This window comes from Doryrhamphus excisus, linkage group LG21, assembly GCF_037039965.1.
Source record: "Doryrhamphus excisus strain RoL-2023G ecotype Guam linkage group LG21, RoL_Dexc_Guam_v1.1, whole genome shotgun sequence".
In the NCBI taxonomy this organism is placed as follows: domain Eukaryota; kingdom Metazoa; phylum Chordata; class Actinopteri; order Syngnathiformes; family Syngnathidae; genus Doryrhamphus; species Doryrhamphus excisus.
In genome coordinates this window covers 7,860,420-7,884,863 of record NC_136377.1, presented here as the reverse complement: position 1 = coordinate 7,884,863, position 24,444 = coordinate 7,860,420, and the positions used below count along the sequence as shown (strand labels likewise).

At 41.9% G+C, this 24,444-nt stretch overlaps 2 protein-coding genes across 4 annotated transcripts; both read left to right on the top strand.

The window, feature by feature from the left end:
* The first annotated feature begins 44 nt into the window (after positions 1-44).
* On the top strand, positions 45-11,687 carry hephl1b (hephaestin-like 1b). Of its 2 annotated transcripts, none has more exons than XM_058087962.2 (20): positions 45-269; positions 2,503-2,747; positions 3,379-3,591; positions 4,259-4,441; positions 4,516-4,770; positions 5,022-5,190; positions 5,299-5,438; positions 5,539-5,670; positions 5,738-5,943; positions 6,800-6,941; positions 7,010-7,222; positions 7,513-7,729; positions 7,807-7,946; positions 8,926-9,051; positions 9,113-9,219; positions 9,380-9,611; positions 9,827-9,966; positions 10,058-10,211; positions 10,296-10,316; positions 10,467-11,687. In XM_058087962.2, the coding sequence occupies exons 1-20, from the start codon at positions 94-96 to the stop codon at positions 10,535-10,537; spliced, it is 3,282 nt and encodes a 1,093-aa protein (XP_057943945.2). In that variant the 5' UTR covers positions 45-93; the 3' UTR covers positions 10,538-11,687. The 2 variants fall into 2 exon arrangements, with proteins under 2 accessions (XP_057943945.2, XP_057943944.2); XM_058087961.2 differs by having other exon boundaries at positions 6,797-6,941; positions 10,467-11,685.
* A 967-nt stretch (positions 11,688-12,654) lies between these two features.
* On the top strand, positions 12,655-24,444 carry slc43a2b (solute carrier family 43 member 2b). Of its 2 annotated transcripts, XM_058087018.2 has the most exons (14): positions 12,662-12,980; positions 16,229-16,520; positions 16,608-16,663; positions 16,759-16,835; positions 18,658-18,750; positions 18,816-18,949; positions 19,254-19,450; positions 19,528-19,671; positions 19,817-19,834; positions 20,293-20,425; positions 21,198-21,321; positions 21,633-21,706; positions 21,797-21,920; positions 22,698-24,440. In XM_058087018.2, the coding sequence occupies exons 1-14, from the start codon at positions 12,821-12,823 to the stop codon at positions 22,857-22,859; spliced, it is 1,788 nt and encodes a 595-aa protein (XP_057943001.2). In that variant the 5' UTR covers positions 12,662-12,820; the 3' UTR covers positions 22,860-24,440. The 2 variants fall into 2 exon arrangements, with proteins under 2 accessions (XP_078643898.1, XP_057943001.2); XM_078787772.1 differs by lacking the exon at positions 19,817-19,834 and having other exon boundaries at positions 12,655-12,980; positions 22,698-24,444.

The window sequence follows — 24,444 nt, the reverse complement described above, 5'->3', positions numbered from 1 at the left end:
TCACACAGTGCGGTGTGCGCACTTCTACTGCAGCGTTCCGTGGAGTTCTTTCTTTGAGGTCTCCCATCCCCTCCCTCAGGCAGCCGTGTGACCATGGCGGGGATGTGTAGTGTCCTGATGATGGCTTGTTTGTTGTTTGTCTTCAGCTTGTCCGTGGAGGGTCAGTGGGGCCGAGAAAGGGTTTATTATGTGGCAATCATCGAGGACGTGTGGAATTATGCGCCAAGTGGAAAAAACCTGCTCAACAACGTGGACATCGCAAATGATGAGTAAGTAAACGTCAGAATGAACGAAGATCCAGGAATATGTCCAGGCTATTCGAGCGTGAAGTTGTTATTGTATTAGTTTAGTACTCTAGCTATTAAACTTTCTCTTAGAATCTGGTCCCAAGTGGAGGTCTTTTGTTGCATGTAGCCTGAGGATGCATACTCTTAAGTGGGGCAGGAGTGACTCCGAATCTGTTTGTCACTGCCTGAACTCTTTACCCACTCATTTCTGTAACATTGACTCTAATAAAACACTCACACCTGCAGCAATATAACACATTTCCTCATATAGCAGCAAAGGGCATTCATTTACTCCTCTTCAGAGAGTACCAGGTGACTACTTGGGACAATATGTTTATTGGGGGGAAACATTACTGTTTTCCTACAAATGCATTTCCTGCCAAGAGCATTCATTTATTTAACTGCAAAGAATACAAGATGGCTAAAGCGTTTACTTTTATAAAGCTTTGTCCAAGTGTGTTTACTTAACCACAGAGGGAGTCAGGCTGCTAGTCTGGGTAAGGTGTTGACTGTCTTGGTGCAAATACATTTCCTCATACAGTGGCTGATTGTTATCTAGCTGAAGATTATTTGGGGAAAGGCAAATGGAAGCATATCCTGTCTTTGTGCAAATGCATTTTCTCATATACTCATTTACTATATACTTAGCCACAAAGAACACAAGCTGCCTATTAAGGGTAAGGTATTAATGTATTTGCACAAATGGACTTCCTCAGATAGTGGCTGAGGGTGTTTGTTTACTTAACTACAAAGGGTGCTGGACTGCTAATAGGTAAGGCATTTACTGCTTTTGCGGCCTTGGGCATTCAATTAGTGTCAAGTGACAATTAGGGTAAAGTGTTTACTGTTTACTAAATGCATGTCTCCACCAAGTGGATGGGGGCATTTAATTTACCCAAACTCAGAGAATACCAGGCATCTATTGTGGTTATGAATTGGATTTATACAAATGCATGTCCTCATGTAGTCACTAAGTGTCAACTACAGAGAGTACCAGGTGGGTATCTAGGGCAAAGCATTTGTTAAAGGAGAGGCCTTTATTGGATTTGCACAAATGCATTTCCTTATACAGTATTTTACTCAACTGCAGAGAGCAGGAGGTGTCCATTAGGGGCAAAGCATTATTAAAGGTGAAGTTTTTATGGATGGGCGGGGTCTTTTTGTGCAGAAGCCAGCGACAACTGCACCACTAGACTTCAGTTGTATCCCCATAAGCTATTTTAACCCTAACATGCTTTTGTCTCTCAACATATTTTTGGGTACAGTGTTGCAAGCATCTTGTTGACCTCTGGGCAACATTATCAGTTCTTTTGCCAGTCTAGTAGGAAAGCTTCGTGACTCATTTCCTCTTGTCGAGCCATAGTGTGTGACTGACTACAAATGAAGATGGATCACAACCTTTGAATTTAATCATATTGATGGCAAACAACTCTGACTTCACATGTGTTGTTCAATGTAGACATTTTTTAATAGATCCTGCTGACTAATTGCACTTACACTCATACAAAACTAAAGATAATACATAAACACACATACTCATATACACTACCAGTCAAACTTTTGACTGGTGTTCAATCACAGTTACACAATCACACTTCCCATATTTGACGACATGGACTTCTTTCTTTAGCTGCAATCACTTCTTTTCTTTAATCGCTTCAAGACTCAATTCATCGATGAATCACATTTAGTCCTGTTCAACAATAGCAAATTTTGCTGCACGATAATTGTCCGACAAATTATTGTAATTGACAACATTTATTAAGACCATTTTTTTTGTTATTTATTTAGTATAAACATGCAAGTACATCATATGAAAAGCAATAAACTTTAATTTCTTGAGAGTATTTATGTCAAATAAAATTGCAGATGTAATTGTAATAGCTTTGTTTCTTTTCTATTGTAGCCAAAGCAGTTATTAATTGGATTTATACTTTAAAGCTATTTTTTTACCACCATTGTGTGAATGAGCGGTCCGCTGGGGAAATATGCTCACCGCACCATGAGCGAGCAGTCCTGGCACAGTGAGGGGATGAACTACAGATGTGGCTACAGAACCGAATGTCCAACTGCCAACATGAAATTAACTGGAGTGAACCCCCCAGCCTGCGTGGTAGAGAAATGACTGACTTAATTACACTGAACGAAACCAAACAATGCTTCTCCAAATGTAAAATGATCTTCTTATATTATTTTTTTATTTGATCCATTCCAGGCATGCGTCAATATTCCTACAGAGAGGACCCCAGCGCATCGGCAAAGAATACAAAAAGGCCATGTTCCGACAATACACAGATGCCACATACAAAACACAAGCCAGCCGACCACCCTGGTTGGGCTTTCTGGGGCCGATACTGCGAGCAGAGGTTGGCGAAGCTATCGTGGTCCACCTGAAAAACCTTGCATCCAGGAGCTACTCGATGCATCCCCATGGAGTTTTTTATAAGAAGAACATGGAGGGTAACTGTTCAGTTATTGGAATTCTTACTGGAAGGTACAATAGATTGATAAAAGTATGAAAAGTACCTGCCTTTACACACATATGAACTTGAGTTTCATCTCATTCTTAATCTAAATGGGCTTTTACCTGTGCAGCTATTGGAACACCTGAATTGAATTATTTGAAGGGGATGTAGTGAATCTCTGAAAGGATTTTGAAGCCTTTTGTTATGTAACAGGCCCCCCATCCCCCACTCAGTGGGAGAAGAGCCTTGTCTTTGGAATGTTGCTAACTAAGAATGTGTTTTCCTGGATAAGAAAAAGGAAGAATAGCAGTGTAGTACCAAACCTTATCAGTGGATTGAGATTTTGATTTTGTGTTCCTTTGTATTGCTGCAGCAGATACATTTTTGGTCAGGAGAGGAAGGAATTTGAGGATGTGGGAGGACACTAAGTTCTAATAAAAGCAGCAAATTCAGAGAAATACTGCCTTCCTAGAACTTTCCAACTTTTATTTTATCATTAAAAAGTAGTATACATTACACATACATTAATTTCAATACAATGCATGTTTATTTTTAAACCTTTTTTACTACTAATAATACGTTCAGTAAACCCACTTTTAATTTAAATATATTCTTCTGCCTCACAGGAGCGCTTTATCCAGACGGGACATCTGGTAAGCTAAAGCAGGATGACTCCGTACCACCAGGGGGAAGCTACACATACCGGTGGGAGGTCAGACCTGAATTTGCCCCCACTGATGATGACCCCAACTGTTTGACTTGGGTCTACCACTCTCACTTGGACGCCCCCAGGGACATTGCCTCAGGACTTATAGGGGCCTTGCTTACGTGTAAGAAAGGTATATGGACTGTATGTTGTGACTTACATGCGGTATATGGTATTTGAGGAAAATGGTGGACACAGCAGATACTAACTGGTTTTTGGACCCCTCCGCACCATCCCTAATACAGTTCATTCATTTTCTACTGCTTATCCTCACGAGCGTCGCGCGGGGGTGCTGGAGCCTATCCCAGCTGTCTTCGAGCGAGAGGCGGGGTACACCCTGGACTGGTCGCCAGCCAATCACAGGGCACATATAGACAAACAACCATTCACACTCACATTCATACCTATGGACAATTTGGAGTCGCCAATTAACCTAGCATGTTTTTGGAATGTGGGAGGAAACCGGAGTACCCGGAGAAAACCCACACATGCACGGGAAGAACATGCAAACGCCACATAGAGATGGCCGAGGGTGGAATTGAACTCGGCTGTGAGTTGTGAAGCCTGTGTACTAACCACTCGTCCGCTGTGCAGCCCCCCTAATACAGTTAAAGTACACATTTTGGAGTGGCCTTTTATTGTGGCCAACCTAAAGTACATCCTGTACAATAATCATGCTGTCCCATCAGCACCTTATATGCCCACACTTGTGACTAGGGACGTCCGATATTGGCTATTTTGCCAAAAAGTGTTCCTAAATATGGCTTCAACATGGTCATGTCTCATCTTTCACTCTGCAGGAATCCTGAATGATGTTAGTGAAGGGGACACAGCTCGCAACGACGTGAACCAGGATGTCTTCCTGATGTTTAACATAGTGGATGAGAACCTGAGCTGGTACCTTGAGGATAACATTAAGACCTACACGGATCTACCCTCGGTCATTGAGGATGAAGACTTTGAGGAGTCAAACCTGATGCATGGTAAACACAACATGGAAGATCGTTTTCAACTCCTGCTTCCTTCTAACCTGTGCTTGTCCTCCCCTGTGTGATAGCCATCAATGGCTACATGTTTGGTAACCTGCCCGGAGTTGAGCTATGCCAGAACAGTGCAGTGGCTTGGCATTTGTTTGGCATGGGTAACGAGGTGGATATTCACTCAGCCTTTTTCCACGGGAATACCTTACTGGACCGTGGCCATCGAACAGATGTCCTCAGCCTTTTTCCGGCCACTTTTGCTACAGCTGAGATGGTCCCGACTGCGAGGGGCAAGTGGCTAGTGACATGCCAAGTTAATGACCACCTGCAGGGTAGGGTACCTGACCTTTAACTTCTCTCCACATCTGAGCCTGTACTGTAAACATGTAGAGACTTGCTATTTATCTTGAAAGTCTGTTCAAAGTCCCTCCAACCGGGAAGTGATTGAGACAGTCACAATTTCCTTGTATCATACCTACTTTTCCATACGTTCATTTTATATTATTTGTGACATTAAGAAAGCTGAATTGTTTTTTTGTAGTAACGCAATAAATCAAAAGATGTTTGTGTCCTTTCCTCGCAGCTGGGATGCAGGCCTTTTATCAAGTGAATTCCTGCAGCAATGACGTCAGCTCCACAGCAGTGAGCGGTGTTGTCAGGAATTACTACGTGGCAGCAGAGGAAGTGCTGTGGGACTATGCTCCTTCACAACGGGATCTTATCCGAAATGTTTCCCTGACTGCGCCTAACAGGTATGTTTCCCATATAGGAGAGGACAACTCATTAACCCAGTATAAGGTACCTTTCAAAATGCAAGCTAATTACACCGCATCCGCTTTTCCTTCATTCCCCGTTTCCAGTCCATCAGAGACATTTTTTGGTCAAGATGGCGGTCAGATTGGTGGTCGTTATTTGAAGGTGTTATACAGAGAGTACACTGATGATACTTTCAGCACTCAAAAGACACGGCAGTCAGATTCTATCCACCTGGGAATCTTAGGTGAGGCGTATCAATTCCGTAAAGTTTAAATTCAATTGACATTTTTCCCCAATTTTGTCTTCTACTCACACCCGCCTGTGTATGTCCTGTATGTCTTCAGGTCCGATCCTGAGAGCGGAGGAGGGAGACACCCTCAGAGTGATTTTCAAGAACAACGCTCCCGGAAACTATAGTATTCAGCCTCATGGCCTTCACTATGAAAAACGCTTCCAGGGAAGCAGCTATGACGATGGTGAGAACCATAAAAAACAACAATGTGCTTACCTGGTGTTACAACTGCATTTCTTTCCGTGCATAAGGTGTTGATAAACCTGGAGCCTCCGTCGCTCCGGGGAAAACCTTTACCTACACATGGCAGGTCCTGGAAGGTCCGTCGTCTTCAGATTCTCCATGTATCCCTTACTTGTACTACTCTGCAACGGAGCCTGTGGAGGACACCAACTCGGGATTAATTGGACCTCTGCTTGTGTGTGCCAAAGGAACGCTGGGAGAGAACGGAACTCAGGTTACTTATTGTGAAATAATGCTCTCTCATGGGAAAATGTAGCAGTTTTCTCTTTAAATATTATGACATGGTAACATCAGGTACATCTGCACAATGTAATTAAGCTCATATAAAGTCATATAAGGATTTTTGGCAGTAGGTTTTTGCAGGTCCTTCAAAAAATATTTTCTTCTTTATTTAGAACATGAAAAACATCCAAAGCACAACAAACCAACCAAAATCAATACAAAGAAGAATACCTATTATATATAAACGTACACATGTTCGAAAGGGAGTGGGAAGAAGTCAAGACTTATCCAGTCCCACCCCCCCAACCACCCAGATTCCAACCTCATCCCAACAAAACATATATTATTCCTTGTCTACCAGAATGAAAACCCCAAATCCAACCACCCTCACCCAGCTTGAGGCATCCAACTACATGCCAAGAGCAACCAGTTCATTATTAGTCATCCTATCGTACATAGTCCAGTACAAAAGAAAGAAAGAAACCACTCCAACTAAACGGTCACCACACCAGTCATCACAAGCTACCATGGATATAAAAAACATCAATATTATGGTATTGTTTCAGTGAGATTGAAAAATAAAAGTATGTGAGAGAAAAAAAGAAAAATATTCTTTAAAATACCTCAAATTAAATAATCACACTTGAGTCTTACTACTTCCCAATTGTCACTGCTATCCCAACTACAGTGTTTTTTACTTCCACTTCCTTTATTCTTTTATTTTTTGTTTATTTATTAATTTATTTTATTATATTTATCATCCCTTCCTCTTTCCCCTCCCTACATAGTGTCATGCATTAAAAAGCCAAAAAAAACGATTGTCAATGTTTGCACTTCATTTACAGAAGGGTGTGGACAAGGAGTTCTTTCTTCTGTTTTCTGTCATGGATGAAAACCTGAGCTGGTATATTGAGAACAACATTGCAATGTTTGGCAGCAAGGACACAAATATGTTCGATGAAGACTTCCAAGAGAGCAATAAGATGCACGGTACGAAATTTACTGAACTCCTTTGTGTTCATACATACTTATGAGAGACGTCGTTTTTATCTCCACAGCCGTAAACGGTTACATGTACGGGAACCTTCCAGGATTGGATATGTGTGCTGGAGATAAAGTCATGTGGTACACATTTGGTCTCGGAACTGAGGTGGACATGCACAGTGTTTACTTCCAAGGGAACACCTTCAAAAAGCAAGGCACCACACGTGACACCATCAGCCTCTTCCCTCACACCACTGCTACTGTGGAAATGGAGCCAAACACTCCTGGTCAGTCATGTTACGTGTGGACAATGCATCCTGTTTTGTGAGGGGTCACTATGTTTGACATGCAGATATGTTATCAACATTCCTGTTGAAGGAAGGAAAGGGTTTGACATTTCAAGTATGGAAGGTATTTTATCCTAAACCGATTCAATGGAGTCATCCTAGCACAGTTAAAAGAGACGCTATTCACTAGAAATTGCCTTAGACATTTTATGTATAGATATAAGTTAGAGTCAACTGAGCAGTTTTCTACACAGAACCCAGACATCTTCTTCTTCTCTCTATTCTGACAGACACTTATGAGGTGAGCTGCAGGGTAACAGACCACTTCTCAGCCGGAATGAGGCAACAGTACAGGGTGACGTCCTGCCCAGGTCACCAAGTGAAGAGCATGCATACAGCGCCTACTAAAACTGTTGAGTATTTTATCGCCGCTGAAGAAATAGAGTGGGACTACTCACCTGACAGGGAGTGGGAGCTGGAGAAACATGGCAGCACATTAGAGGACAGGTATGCGGGGCCTGGAATTTGGGAGAAAATTGATAGTTTGTTGTAAATAGACAGAAAAGCTATCATTTTTTTTCAAGTCCAGGCAATATATTTGTGGAGAAAGGACAGAACAAAATTGGATCCCGCTACACGAAGGCAGTGTATCGAGAATACTCTGATGACACCTTCAGATTTCAGAAGAGAAGGAATGGCAGCCAACAGCACTTGGGAATTTTGGGTAAGTATTAAGTGTGAACTGCTCATAGGTGAAAACTATGATTATATGATTTAGAATAATCAGTGTACAGCTTGGAAGGCAGTACCATCTTAAAAATAACTATGATTGTTGAAACAGCTGACAATACAAGTGAAGACGTCTCACAATAATTTCTATGCTGCTTATCCTCACTTACCTGCGGGGGTCTGCTGGAGCCTATCCCAGCTGACTTTGGGCAAGATATGGGGTACACCCTGGACTGGTTGCCAGCCAATCATAGGCCACATATAGACAAACAATCATTCATACCTATGGCCTAACATGCATGTTTTTGGAATGTGGGAGGAAACCCACACATGCATGTGGGAAAACATGCAAAGTCCACACAGAGATGCCCAAGCGGAAATTCGACCCCAGATCACCTCCTCGAACATGCTAACCACTCGTCCACCGTGAGGCCTCAAATCGTGTTCAAAGTGTGAATATTTATTGTGAGTACAATTGTTATCTAGCACTGCCTTATCATCTTGGGTGTGGAATTCACCAGAACTGCACAGATAACAATAATGGATTCTTCTTCCACTCCTCTATCACTGGTGGATCATTTTGGATGTGCGTTTGGACTCCTTATCACGATTGAAACTGCCAAGCAGCCCAGTTAAGGGATGGAATCGTGCTTTGCTTTTATGTGTCACAGTACCACAGCTCCCCTGTACCATCAGCACTCATGCAGTCAAGACATAGTAATTATCTAGGTGCTCACTTGTGTTGCCAGCTATTTAGACACTAGTGGGTGTGTGTATCCACTCATTGTCAGTGGAGAGTAAATCTAAACTGCTATGCAAGCTGTACACCAACAACTCAAGCATATCCATGTTTCATGTCAACATTGTTGTATTTTGAGAAGACATACTTTGCTGAAATAATGTATGTGCTAAGCCCCTCGGGTGCCATTTTTACTGTTTTAATAGGCAAGTTTGACATTTTTTCCCTCATGCAGGTCCAGTCATCAAGGCGGAGGTGGGAGAGCAGATCATGATCACATTTAAGAACAAAGCCAGATATCCATATGCCATTTCTGCACACGGTGTTAAAGCCAGTGGCGCTTCAATTGCTGTGGACCCTGGTAAGAATGCAAGTTAAACTAACCGTAGAACATATAAGACTTTGAGTGTTTGTGCTAACAGGCTATGTGACGATGGTGCAGTGGGATGTACCTGAAAGCTCCGGACCAGGGGAGTCGGACCCAAACTGCATTTCCTATGCCTACTACTCAGACATTGATTTCATCAGGGTAGACGCTGCCTACATACAGTAATATAAGGAAGCACACTGTTTATAATGTGTCATAATGGTGGTAATTGTTCAATTACCTGTCACACGGGATTTGAAATGCAGTATAAGAACAAAACAATTGATACACAGTGCCAAATCAATTGCTTGTGTATCTTCAGGATGTGTACAGCGGTCTTCTGGGCCCGCTGGTGGTCTGCAGGCGTGGGACTCTTAGGGGCGAGGGGCCCGACCGACAGAGGGTTGACGTTGAGAAGGAGTTCGCTCTGCTTTTTATGGTGCATGATGAAAACCAGTCTCACTACCTGAAGGAGAACATAAAAAAATACATCGGGAAGAACCCTGACAACTTCATACCGGATGAAGACTTTGAGGAGAGCAACAAGATGCACGGTGAGACATGGAGAGATGTGCGGTTCATTGTTTCCGGACCTGACCGTAAAGTATAATTCAATATTAATAAATTGAATATTCTTATAGTTACAGCATAGAAAACCTATTCATTTACAATTCTAACATTATTAGATCCCTTTTGAGATTAAATAACACCCCTATAGTCACATTTAGACTCATATTACCTAATATATGTGTGTTTCTATACATTGCAGGCATCAATGGTAAATTGTATGGTAACCTACATGGACTGGAGATGACCCAGGGCCAAAAGGTGGACTGGTACTTACTGGGAATGGGCAACGAAGTGGACATTCACACTGTACACTTCCACGCGGAGACTTTTACCTACAAGGTGAGTCACATACACGCAAAAACAAAAGTTGTGTAAATCGGCTTTTGTTTGTTTATGTTGTCAGTAAGATTAGCTGTTTTGTTTGTGACAGACTGACCGCGTGCACCGCGCCGACGTCTTTGACCTCTTTCCGGGGACTTTTCAAACAGTGGAGATGGTGGCTGGAAATCCAGGAACGTGGCTGCTCCACTGTCACGTGACTGACCATATCCATGCAGGCATGGAGACCACCTTTACCATCAAAGGTGCGTCAGTGTGTACATTCCACAAGAGTTAGCACATACCACAGACAGATTTCGCTCACTGATGAACATTTGGCTCCTTTTCAGATCCAAAGATCTCTGCACATGGTAAGATTTGATCGATCTTATATATACACTCATTACTGTAGCAAAGTAAAAGAATAGTCAACTAGAATGGCATACCATAGAAAGCACAGTTAACAAAAGTTATTCAACTATTGTTCCTGTAATTGCTGTCATTTGTCTTCCATACCACAGCACCAGCTACTGAAGGCTCCATAAGGATGCTGCTGCTCTTCCTCACATTTGGACTTTTGGCTGTACACTGATGGACTCCAGGGACCGTCAAACTACACTGGAAAAAAAAAAGACGGGGGCAAATATATGAATAAATGTTTTCTTGCGTTGCATCACAATATATAAAAGATTGTACAATCCTGGATGGACTTCAAATGTATGTAACTACTATAGAAACTTTTCTATGCTGCACCCCGAATGTGAATGCTTTTGGTTTTGTATTATGTTGCACTACATTTTAGCGTCATTTACTTGGCTGGCTTCGCACAGCGCTGCTGCACCAAATATTTGAATGTACTGTAAAATAAAGCTGCTTGCATAAGATATACGTACCTCCACAAGGTGGAGCTCATTTTCTGTTTTATAAGGCCTGCTTGTTGCTCACAGTAATGCACATGTAGAAATTCTATACACTGTATGTATATAACTGCAGTGTATGTCATTCTATATTATACTTGACAAAATTGGTTAGTGTTATGAAAAGACGTGATGTAATTTAATAATTGAAAAGTCTTTCGGGCTGCACGGCGGTACAGTGGTTAGCGTACAGGCCACACAGCTAGGAATCAACCATTCACACTCACATTCATACCTATGATGTCGCCAATTAACCTAGCATGTTTTTGAAATGTGGGAGAAAACCAGAGTACCCGGGGAAAACCTATGCATGCGATGCAAGATGGGGTGGAATTGAACTCGGGTCTCCTAGCTGTGAGACCTGCGCACTAACCACTTGTCCGCCTGCTACATGAGATATTTAACTGAAATGACTGATCCTCATTTTAAAAAAGGAAAATCTTGAAAATGATCAGAGGTCACCAAACTACTGTACAAGGATGTCACATGATAGTAAAAAAATATGTGTGTTTGATAAATCTTGTTTAAACTCTGTTCATTCATTCTGTTGGATTAAGTGTTGAAACATGTGATGAACATTATGCCACATCATTGTTAGTCTGATAGCTTCACTGACGATCACTCAGTGACTAATTAGCATGTTGATCATACATGAATGCTCCACGTCAGTGTTTTAAATACTTAAAAAAAACATTAAATAGGGCAAACTAGTAAATCTGTGACATATTTCCTAGTGTTTTTTTTCCTCAGACGCAATAATCAATAAATTCCTGGTTCCAGTTTGGCCCATAGTCTCTTATCAGTTCTGGTATTGATCCAGACAGTCACCACTCATCCTTATCGAGTAGAATCCATTATGTGTTAAACGACATGTTGTTTTGGAGAGATTCATCATTTACATCCCTGCAGTTTAAACTTCCCCTTGCCACATGAACCAGTCTCATTATTCTAATTAGATATGTAAAGAAACTATTTCAATTCAATTTTTACACAACAAACAGTTCATTGTGTTGTAAACACCACTCACAATCGAAAGCTATTGACCTGTTGTTTTTGTTAAGGGCTGTTTTGGCAGAGATGAAGACATAGTCAGCCAATAGCCTATAGGAGGCGCCCTGCAGTGACCTTGGGTAGGATATATAAAGACACAGTATACATGTATCCACCTCTTAGATGCAACACGGTCTATTGGTAGGTGTTGCTGCATACAGACCTAACAGGTAAGACTTATCTTTGTATATAATAAGAATTTAATATAGCTGTATCTGAATTTAAATGTAAATTCACATTGTCCTCTCTTAAGGGTTTCATAAGATGCTAGAAACAAAGCAGTTTTAACTATGATGACATGAGTTGCTGAATGGTTTGGTCCACAATCATTTGTTTGTGTGGTGGTCAGAGTACAGTAATTGCTGGGTAAATGCTGTGGTCGGATGGGCCTCTAGCTGAGGACATTTAGGCAGGGAAGTTAGAGGGTGCGGGGCTGCGGGGGGACAATTTGTGAGGGGGCCCTGAGGTGATGGGAGTCCCATTTTTCAGAGTCCAGTTTGGACCAGTTTTGCCCACTTTTTCTTCCCAGCAAACAACAGAATCCCAGTGATGCCATTGTGGGTGCTCAGTCAGACATAGTGGTGATTTCTCTCATAAGAAGCTTATTAATGTTCCAACTTTGTTATATGAAAATGAATGCTGATGTGCTTTAAACACACATGCAGCACATTCAGTTACCATCAGCAGTTACTGTAATTGCAGTCATAAAAGCTGTCCTTCAGTGTTTTTTTCATAGAGAGGCCGCCTATAAAACCTCCCCTTCCCTCTTGTGCCTTTGTCTTCCCAGATAAAGTGATCTCTGATCCTGCATCGGTCAGTCAGCGAGGCAACACAACCAACTCCCTCTCCTCTCCCTCCGTCACCCTCTACACTCCAGCTCTTCACCCCGCTATTTCTCTACCTCCACCATGGCTCCGACTCTGGCCAGAGCGTTTGCCCGCCGCTGGTGGATGGCGGTGACTGCCATCGTTGAGAATCTCCTCTTTTCTGCTGTGCTTCTGGGATGGGGGTCGCTCCTCATTATGCTCAAATCGGAAGGCTTCTACTCGTACATGTGCAACGATGAGGGTGAGTCAATGATCAGTTGGAGTAACTCAACACCACCTTTTTCACTGTGCTGAACAAGGGAGGGTTTCTTTTTTACTTAGTTGAATCCAGGTGCATACAATAGGCGGGGTTCTTGACAAAAGTCTTGTATTTTGCATTCCAGGCCACAAGTTGGCGACATTTTAAAAAACACAATACATAAATACACACATTTATTGGACCCTTATTGAACCCCTTGAATTTGATGTGGATTCATTATTGTTTTCATGACTGTCTGTAGGCCGAGTGGTTACCGCGCAGGCCACACAGCTAAGATACCCGAGTTCAAGTCCACCCTCGGCCATCTCTGTGTGGAGTTTGCATGTTCTCCCTGTGCATGCGTGGGTTTTCTCCGGGTACTCCGGTTTCCTCCCACATTCCAAAAACATGCTAGGTTAATTGGTGACTCCAAATTGTCCATAGGTATGAATGTGAGTGTGAATGGTTGTTTGTCTATATGTGCCCTGTGATTGGTTGGCGACCAATCCAGGGTGTACCCCGCCTCTCACCCGAAGACAGCTGGGATAGGCTTTACTGCTAATATTAGTGTTGTAACATATTCAGGGTATTTCTATTAAGGGTGATTAAGGGCTATATTAATTAACTTGACTTGACTATAACATATCTACATTGTGTGTGCTCACGTGTGCTCGTGTGTGAACAACCATGATCCCAGGCCACCCTCTTTCCAAGCATGCTGTGGCCATGGAAGTGAGTATAGATCAGAACATTTAAATTCATCACACAAACTGGACTTTAAGTTGACAAGTGTGCCCAAACACAAATCTAAACTAAATTATCTGACCGAAAGTTAGTGATTTTGTGTTTTTACATGTAAAGCTCAGTATGCAAACCATTCCAACGAGGAAGGGAGTGGCAAAGGTTAATTTAGGACAGACTTAGTGACTCTGAACCAACGGCGATACACTGTATCTCATCTTGCCCTATGTCCTGGTTATAGTTAGTGTTGCAGGCAAAAGCTGGATGTAGTTTGAATGAAGTTTAACTTAATTCGTTCATTAATTATCTACCGCTTATCCTCATAAGGGTCGCAGGGGTGCTGAAGCCTATCCCAGCTGTCTTCGAGCGAGAGGCGGGGTACACCCTGGACTGGTCGCCAGCCAATCACAGGGCACATATAGACAAACAACCATTCACACTCACATTCATACCTATGGACAATTTGGAGTCGCCAATTAACCTAGCATGTTTTTGGAATGTGGGAGGAAACCGGAGTACCCGGAGAAAACCCACGCATGCACGGGGAGAACATGCAAACTCCACACAGAGATCGACCTCGGGACCCCTAGCTGTGTGGCCTGCGCACTAACCACTCATCCTAATTGATTTATTTGTTTGAAAATTCTGATGATGTCAGCGACTATCGACTTAACGATTGAAAGTTTACCACGAATGCTGAACAAAATACAACTAATACATCCTGAAAACAAACAAAATATTCAGGCTTAGTGGCTGCAAACCAAGTTCAACAGTGTTTCTCACCTTCTTTATGAGGTTGTTTGCACTCTCAACTTTCTATGGCTCCATGGCAGGGTACTTAGCAGTCCCACTCAATACAAAATGCACAATCAACAACACATAGGGTGCTTTCCTGGGGCACTCTGCTTTTTACAAACAATATAGTACAAAAAACAAGACTGTGTAAGAAAAGTATGTTTGTCAAGTATTAATACACATTTCTAGTTAATACTAACAATTATGCCCGGGTGTTCAAGTCTGTTTTTCCACATAGCGGTTGCACAGGAGCCAACCCCTGACCGCAGTAAATATTTCTCCTCCATGCGTGCATAGGTGACTTCCTGCTGTGATGATACAAACGTCTTATCTTTCCGATGATGTAAGAAGGAGATGACTCCAGCACAAGCTCAGCTTTTTTGAGGCATGTGACAGGTGATAGCAAGACAGAGGAAGGCTGCAGCCAGCACTTTATTAGTTGTATCATGGAAGATGAAAGTCCGCTGATAAAGGGCGGGAGGGAGGTAAAAACAACCTGATAGGAAAAGTGATGAATATGAGGGGATGACTGGAACAACAAAATGCAGGAAATGAAGGATAATAATGAAGTGTAGTTTGTAATTTGGAAAATCTACTAACTGAAATCAAGGTAAAGTGCTTGTTTTCGACGAAAAGAGTAATATATTATAAGTAGGGCTGTCAAATGATTACAAATTTTAATCAGATTAATCACAGATTTTTAACACATTAATCATGATTAATCAGCTATGCTGCCGCTAAAGAAGCTGTGAGTTAGGAAGTGAGTGATAAGAATATCCAATTCATGTTTTTCTTGAACTTCCTGTTTATTTACGTGTTATTGAGTAGAAGAAGTAGTAGAAGTAGTAGGAAAAAGGAAGTAGAGACGTGGGATGGAGATACAGCACATACAGTATATAGTGTAATGACGTTCTAAAACAGTGTCAGCCTCTGAGTGACTGTGAGGATGCTCCACTGTGCTCCACTATGCTATGGCGACACACCCGTCTGACCCAAGGGGTGCTTGCTCTGGTGCGCATGCGTTAATTACGTCGAAAAATTTAGCGTAATTAAAGAAATAAATTAGTTACTTTTTATTTTTATTTTTGACAGCCCTAATTATAATTAATATAGCATACATACACACATTTGAGTATAAGCATTCTTAAGATGAGCAAATTGCAAAGCATACTTGTTGTTTTAATAATAAAATAAGCACTTCCATGCAAGGAAACTGCAATGTTTCCATACATACTGTACGTTCTTATTAACCAGTTCCACAAAATTGTATTTTCTTTGTTAAACACACAAAATAATTTTGGCCTGAGGATAGGCTCCAGTATATCCGCAACCCTCGTGGCATAGAAGATGGATGGATGGCGTGCATAGACGGCGTAGACTTTTAACATCTGATTTGTCTATTTGAAATGATCACTTAATCAAAGACATTTTTCTTTAGTAATCAGCAGTAGAATATATGTAAGTTTCAGGAAAATATCAGTTCCCAACTAGTCAAGAGATAAGACACACAAATATTTTTTGTTTTTGTGATATTTCTCAAATCTACACAATTATACCAACACAAAAATGGGTTATTTTACATCACAATAACAATGATTTACAAATATAACACCATGAACTATTTCCAATTTTTACATTTGGAAATGAACTACTGTATGTGTGACAGCAAGGATCCAAATATCCACCAAGACTCACTACCTTCCTTACATTTTCAGGTAACAGCTCCAGCTACAACCTGTCCCTGTCGACAACCGAAGCACCCGACGAGTACGCCGACTATTATGACGGGAGCGACGAGGTGGTGGCTCTGGGGGACGGGGTGGAGATGAAGCCCCTGGCCCCCGCCGATGGGCAACTGAGGATGAACGGCTGGCTAATCTGTAAAGAGCAGGATGAGATGTTGAACCTGGCCTTCACTGTGGGCTCCTTCCTTTTGTCAGCCATCACGCTACCACTGGGAATCGTCATGGACAAATACGGACCCCGCAAACTCAGACTTTTGGGCAGGTAAGGACAAATCAATATGATCTGTGGTACTGCATACACAAATACTTTTCTGTATACTGTATGTAACTAAATAAATTATCGTTTTAGCACATGCTTTGGATTATCCTGTCTCCTCATTGCTTACGGCGCCTACCAACCAAATGGTGAGTGTGCATGAAAAGTGTTAACATAAAGTATTATATTTGGTTGTTAGTTATTACAGACTGACGATGACCTGTCTGACCTGCTTCATTTGCAGAACTCTCTGTCCTTATCTTTATTGCCCTGACTTTCAATGGCTTCGGGGGCATGTGTATGACCTTCACCTCCCTGACAGTAAGTGTGTGAATGCATGTTTGTGCTGTGTAAACGTATACCGTACATTAGGACTGTTGGGATTTCAAGTTTCTCATACATCCGTAACACCACGAATGGACCTAATGCAACTGACTGTCTCGTTTTGAATGTGTTGAGCAGGCAAAAGGCAACTGAATATGTTAAAAACGGGTGAACAGTCATCCCTGTTCTATCGCATTCTATTGCGATTTTTCCAAAAAGCATTAATTAATAAATCAGGTTGTTTCGTGGTTGAAAAACATATGTGCGTTGAAGCAAATGTTAGTTTTTGGGGGGAAAAACTGCAAAAAAGTGCAAAATTACATTATACAGTAATCCCTCCTTTATTGTGGTTAATTGGTTCCAGATCCGATTTACAAAGATTCAATATTTTTGTAGGCAGAATATAGAAAACCTGTTTATGACCTTATAAATACAGTTTTTAACATTATTAAAGACTTTTATCTACCTATACATACCTACAGTTACCTTTACAGTCTTATTACCCAATATAGAAGACATAATAAGAGTAAATAAGCCATTTAAGATATAAATAAGACTTGTGCTTGTGTGTGTTCCATACGAGAGATGGTTAGCGGACAGGAAGTGACATCAGGGGCTTGGTGTTAGCTTGGCATGTGTTACTGCAGCAGCGGAAGCCTGTTTTTTGTTTTTGCACGTCTTGTAACAACACACTATGTCTGCAGCAGGCATGGATATATACACAGCTCATTAGCATTAAAGCGACAGGCACACAAAATTGAGTATTCCCAGCAGGGGTTACTAAAAGTCCTAAAAGTTTAAATGTCTGCATACCAGCAGCAAAGACACGCTTCCAATACATTATTATGGGACATCTGAAACAAACGTAAAACAGCTGAAAAATACTCTAATATGGGAGCTTTACAGGAAAATAAAGAATGAGAGCATTAGTACGCTTAATGGAGACACACTAAACAGAAAGCCAATTTAGTTACTTAGTAACACATGAAGCTATTGAGGTGAAACAGAGTACACTGCTTGTCTGCAACCAGTAGAAGAATTGTTTCACCTCATTTGCTGTGTAAAGGACATTACATCAGTTATGGAAAGTTGAGCTACCTCCACTATGATGCAACTATTCTGCTCAGTAACAGTCAGAAACACATTTACACACAGCTTCCAGTCATTCCTTTTTGTTGTTGTCCACTTTTCCCACTCTGGGAATTAAACGAGGCTTACACAGCCATGAGAGGGGAAAAAAACTTTATGAGTTCACAGCAGTGACACCCTTTGCATTCTTGTCCCTTGTTTCCTCCCTTTACCACGATTGGAGCTCTATAGGGAGTCACACTGTCCAGAAATGTACCATGGTGATCCCCACAGAGGGGTTCTGCTCATGTAAATCTCCCTATAAAACATCCCCACCACTGTATACAGTTAATAGGGCTCTGAGGCACTTTATCACCCTGCTTCTATACATTAAATCGCCCTTTTCACTCCATCTCCTTCACAAAAAACAAGCATTCGGTTAATGATTAAATCACTCTACCTCAAACTGACACAGGCATGGCCTTTAAGGTGTTTGGCAACAGTCAGCTGTGACTACTGGCTCCTCGAAATGGGGGCACCCCTCCGCTTTCTCTTCTTCCCCATCTCTTACGTAATTCAATGTGCTTGTTGTTGTTCAGTCTCTGGAAAACAGCACAGCTTGTAAATGTTATTATTTTCGGATGTTTGGTCAACCATTTCTCTTTTCACCTGTTAAATAAGACTTGATATTAGTATTTTTTGTTGAAAAATGAAGGATAGCTGTAAAAAAACATCTGTTTGTCTCTCCTAGCTGCCCAATATGTTTGGGGACCTGCGTTCCACCTTCATCGCCCTGATGATTGGCTCCTATGCATCCTCTGCTGTCACCTTCCCTGGTGTAAAGGTAATAGGAAATCTTATCAACCCACTCTTACATTCTTTTGACCTTGATTATGTCCTTTTGCAAAGGTGATCTATGACTTTGGAGTACCCTTCATCACTATTCTGGTGGTATGGGCCGCCTGTGCCGGACTGGTCTTCCTCAACTGCTTCTTCAACTGGCCATTAGAACCCTTCCCAGGACCCGAGGACATGGATTATACGTTAGTATTGGACATACGTAGCAACACAAAGTACAAAATCCCAGAATAAGACGTATGGATATAACTTGAACCTTGTGAGGCAAACCTCAAATCTGATTGGTTAAAGAAACATCCCATTACCATATTGTCTGAAGTGACATGTGCCATCACTAGTACCTAAGGCCCTGGGCAGATTACATTGCCATGGCAACACATATAAACATATACACATACATTACATCACTTATAAAAACATTTCTGTCAAGCTTCAGCTTTTTGTCCCACTTAGCAATCGCATCACTTCCATCATTCCCTGCTGTCTCAGGGTCAAGATCAAGTTCAGCTGGCTGGGCTTTGACCACAAAATCACCGGCAAACAGTTCTACCGTCAAGTGACCACTGTGGGCCGCCGTCTCAGCGTGGGCAACAGCTTGACGCAGAAGGATCTGCCCATCAAGGAGGGAAACAAGCTATGTCTCTCCACCATGGACCTGGAGTTGGAGGGCAAGGTCAAGGAGGAGTGTAAGAAATTTGGTCCACAGTCGTCAACCATAACGTCTCTTCGTGACTCTAATCAGCATTTCTCCTCTAATCTGCAGCCCAGTCATTTCTGAAAAGTATCATCAGCCCCATCTTCCTGCTCAGCCTGGTGACCATGTCGGTCACTCAGCTGCGTCTGTTGTTCTACATGGGGGCCATGAACAGCGTCCTCGAGGCGCTCAGTGATTCCGACCTCAACACAGGTTAGGGTTCTTCATTTTCAGTATGGTACTTAACTTTTTGAAGGGTTTCCTGATACATTCTTCGAAGATCTTGTTGAATTGAATCATGTTTTTTTTAATAAATGTTGTTGAATGATTAAAACTGTTCAATAATTGTTATTTTCAGTGGAAAGAATGGAAGTTGGTAAGATTCCAGATGATCCAGTCATTCTTCTTTTAAATAGACTAGCATTTATTTAACATTTGGCCGTTTAGTATACTGCACACTCATACTGTTCCTGCTTTTGATTGTTTCTGCTGTCTGGCATTTATTTAACATTCAGCACTTTAACCCCTTCTATACTACTTTTTCTTCCTACCTAATATTTTGCCTGTGAGGTATGTTCATTCAGGTTTAGGTTGAAAATACTAATAATCATTTGTTGTAATGATTAACTGACTTTGCCCTCAAAAGTACACCTTTTAAGCAGGACCTAACCTCCCTTTCATGGTATTATTAGTATTCATTGTTGCTTTGTTTAATATGAGTGTACTTCCCGCTCAAGACTAAACATTAGCTACCTTCACCTTCACAGTCTTCCAACTAATGTCCATATAACTCCGACAGTATTCTTCTAATACATTGTTTTTTTTTCCTCACAGTGAGTTTGTACTCCTCCATCTTTGGCGTGCTGCAGCTACTCTGCCTGATGACCACTCCTGTGATTGGTCAAATTATGGACTGGAAGTTGAAGGAATGCGATGATGGGGAGGAATCAAAGGACGTCTGCAGCAAGTAAGACTTGTTCTTTGACTTTGAGTTGAATACTGTATCATCGAATAGATGAACACTCCCTAGATTCGGTGTTCCCTAGTTTAACGCTGGGGATAGGTTGCCAAAATAGCCCACAATACATAAAAACAGCGAATTAGCCAACTTTACTTGTTTACAAGTATCATGTGTTGTAAGGCAGCTGCATGGCGGGTGGTTAACGCTCAGGCCACACAGCCAGAAGACTCAAGTTCAATTCCACCCTTGGGCATCTCTGTGTGGAGTTTACATGTTCTCCCCGTGCATGCGTGGGTTTTCTCCGGGTACTCCGGTTTCCTCCCACATTCCAAAAACATGCTAGTTAATTGACCCCAAATTGTCCATAGGTATGAATGTGAGTGTGAATGGTTGTTTGTCTATATGTGCCCTGTGATTGGCTGGCGACCAGTCCAGGGTGTACAACACCTCTCGCCCGAGGACAGCTGGGATAGGCTCCAGCATGCCCTTGTGAGGAAAGCGGTATAGAAAATGAATGAATGTGTTGTAACGCTTGCCAAGGTCCGTGAGTTGATCACAGTTTTTGTCTTGACTCAGTGTTAAACCAATGCGGCTCAAACACACTTTTTTCTCATATAAAATCTGCTCTCGGACAACCTGAACAGTCCTGTTGCAATGGATTCAATGCCCTGCGAATACAATGACCAGGATGAATAATACACGTTAAAGAATGCCTTGTTGACCTAAGATAACATTGTCAAATGCTTGACTCATGAATCACTTTGTTTTTAACCCCAAGGGACAAGCCAAAAAGAGACAGAAAGACCCAGAAAGTGACCAACGCCCTCAGAGCATTTGTGTTAACAAATCTACTTCTGGTGGGCTTTGGGATCACTTGCCTGATACCTAACCTTCCCCTGCAGGTAAGTAGTTTTTAAGTGCTTTGTCAGAGCTCACCGTTCCAAAACACACCAGCTAAACTGTATCACTTGGTGGAAAAATGGCTACACACATTCCTTCTTCCAAAAAATAAATGCTGAATATATATGAATATATATATTTACCTTGTTTTTTACTGGTACTTTGCAGTAAAAGTTTAATGAAGCTAGTTTTCATGTAAGGAGTACCAAATCCCACCGTTTTCAGACTTTTTTCAAGGGTAAAATAAGTTATATACTTATTTCTGCTACATTTGTCTGAAAATCTGATCGCTTCAACTTCCCTCTCGTCTCAGATCGTTTCATTCATCTTGCACACGGTGGTGAGAGGATTTATTCACTCAGCTGTTGGTGGCCTTTACGCTGCTGTGTAAGTGTCCTTGCATTGAACAATGTAAACATTCACATCCTCTTTTGAGTTTTTACTGTGAGCTAAATGCCCTTGGTGTGTTTTTTCCAGGTACCCTTCCTCACAGTTTGGCAGTCTAACAGGCATGCAGTCACTAGTCAGTGCTGTCTTTGCTCTGCTGCAGCAACCACTCTTTTTGGCTATGATGGGACCCCTGGGCGGAGATCCATTCTGGGTGTGTATTTACTCACACAAACACACACGCTATTTGCACATGCAAATACAGACGAATCACCCAAAGTCAAACACAAGCAAGACGTTTTTTTAATAACTGTCATACAAGTGTAGACAGAAGTCCATCTTGGGTAAAACCTATGTTGGAGAGACTATGTCTCTCACCTGGCCTGGGAACGCCTCGGGATCTGGACTAAGTGGCTAGGGAGAGGGAAGTTTGGGCTTCCTGCGTAGGCTGCTGCCCCCGCGACCCGACCTCGAATAAGCAGTAGAAGGATGGTGGATGGATGGTTTTAAGATAAAGGCTGTTCATGATAGCGTATGATGGGTCAAACATATGTGTGTGCATTTGATATCAGTACAGTAATTAATTTGCCATCATTGGTACCTTTGCGGACGAGTGGTTAACATGCAGGCCTCACAGCTTGGAGACCCGAATTCAATTCCACCCTCAGCCATCTCTTTGTGGAGTTTGCATGTTCTCCCCGTGCATGCATGGGTTTTTTCCGGGTACTCCGGTTTCCTCCCACATTTCAAAAACATGCTAGGTTAATTGGCGACTCCAAATTGTCCATAGGTATGAATGTGAGTGTGAATGGTTGTTTGTCTATATGTGCCCTGTGATTGGCTGGCGACCAGTTCAGGGTGTACCATGCCTCTCGCCCAAAGACAACTGGAAATGAAAGAATGAATGATACTTTCTCTGGTGGCATGACAAAAAAACTTCTCCATCTTGCTGATCAGTTACTCTTCACTAATTCAGGTGTTATCCCAACAGGTCAACATTGGCTTGCTTGCTCTAAGCATGCTGGGCTTCCTACTGCCGCTGTACCTCATCTGCTACAGACGGACATTGCACCAAAAGCGGCACGAGAAGGAGAACAATGCCAAGATCTACATCAAAATCAACGGCTCCGACATGCCGGAGGCCTTTGTTTAATTGAAGGAGGCGTCGATGCAAAGGCAACACGAAGGACGGACGATTCCTGATGACCAATAACTGAACGGTGCCTGAAAAAGGACTAATTTTTAGATACATCATGGTTTTTATACGTGCTGTGCTGTCTTCCACACCACTGTGAAATAGTGAGGTTTAAATAAGCGGGAGGGGAAAAGACTGTGAAAGGAAAGAGGCATCTGCACTCTGTATTCCCCCAAAATCCTCTACTTCTTTTTATTCCCTCACAGAAGTCCACGTAATAACCGCTCATCTTGACCAGTGAAACTGCTTCATATTCTCCTTAACACCCCAAATGAATGATATAACAATTATTTTGTTAATTTTACATACTTTTTATTTGAAAACACATACCACAGTACTTTGTCTATGTTTAAATGCTGTTCGTTCATGTAGAGACCAAGTTTTCTCACATTTAAGTGGCTTACATTGTTTTTAAGTATGCACTGTAGCATTAGTACTGTGTGTTTAGAGAGTCTTTAAGACTTTTGTTGTCTTTTGTACAAGGGACATCACGCAGTATTTGTATAGCTAAAAGCAAAGTATCCATTTGAATATTTATTTTTGTGTCATGCTCTCTTTAGGTTTTGACATTTATCAGATGTGCCTTTCGAGTCTTTATATAAAGATTTGTTTCCCTTTGAATAACACGGACAATCACGCTCATTTTTTAATATTCATATTTAGTTCATAATGTTCACTTTCACTAACAGATGCAGCACTTTTAACCTAGCAAAATAACACACACACACACACACACACACACGTTCCCCAATGCCTTCTGTTGACAAGTAGCCCAACTTTAATTATAACAGCGCTGTCTCAAATGTTGTTCAACTGGCTTGTTAGACCATTTTGTGATCACCAACTCAGGATTTCTGATTACCATCACTGATGCTCCCATCACTTCTCTTTTCAACTGTCCAAGATAGGTTTGGGAAAATATTTTTATTATGGTTGCAGTTGCTGGACAGCCATTGGCTAGTATTTCACCTAGGAAGAGTCGAAGTACAGGTGACTTCCTGTAGTCTCTGATTTGTAAGTACTGCAACATAGCGATGAGGTTTTACTGTTTCATGTTATAAATTAGAGGGCTGCACGGCGGCCAAGTGGTTAGCACGCAGACCTCACAGCTAGGAGACCCAAGTTCAATCCCACCCTCTGCCATCTCTGTGTGGAGTTTGCATGTTCTCCCCGTGCATGCGTGGGTTTTCTCCAGGGACTCTAGTTTCGAAAAACATGCTAGGTTAATTGGCAACTCCAAATTATCCATAGGTATGAATGTGAGTGTGAATGGTTGTTTGTCTATATGTGCCCTGTGATTGGCTGGCGACCAGTCCAGGGTGTACCCCGCCTCTTGCCCAAAGACAGATGGGATAGGCTCCAGCACACCTGCGTCCCTTGTGAGGATAAGCGGTAGAAAATGAATGGATGGATGTTATAAATTAGTACTCCATTTATTGAAATCAAGTGGTCGATTCATGCCCTTTTTTTATTGATCAGAGGATGAGCCAGATTGGTTTGTAAATGAAATGGTGCAACAGCCTGGCAATGTCTGCAAAATGAC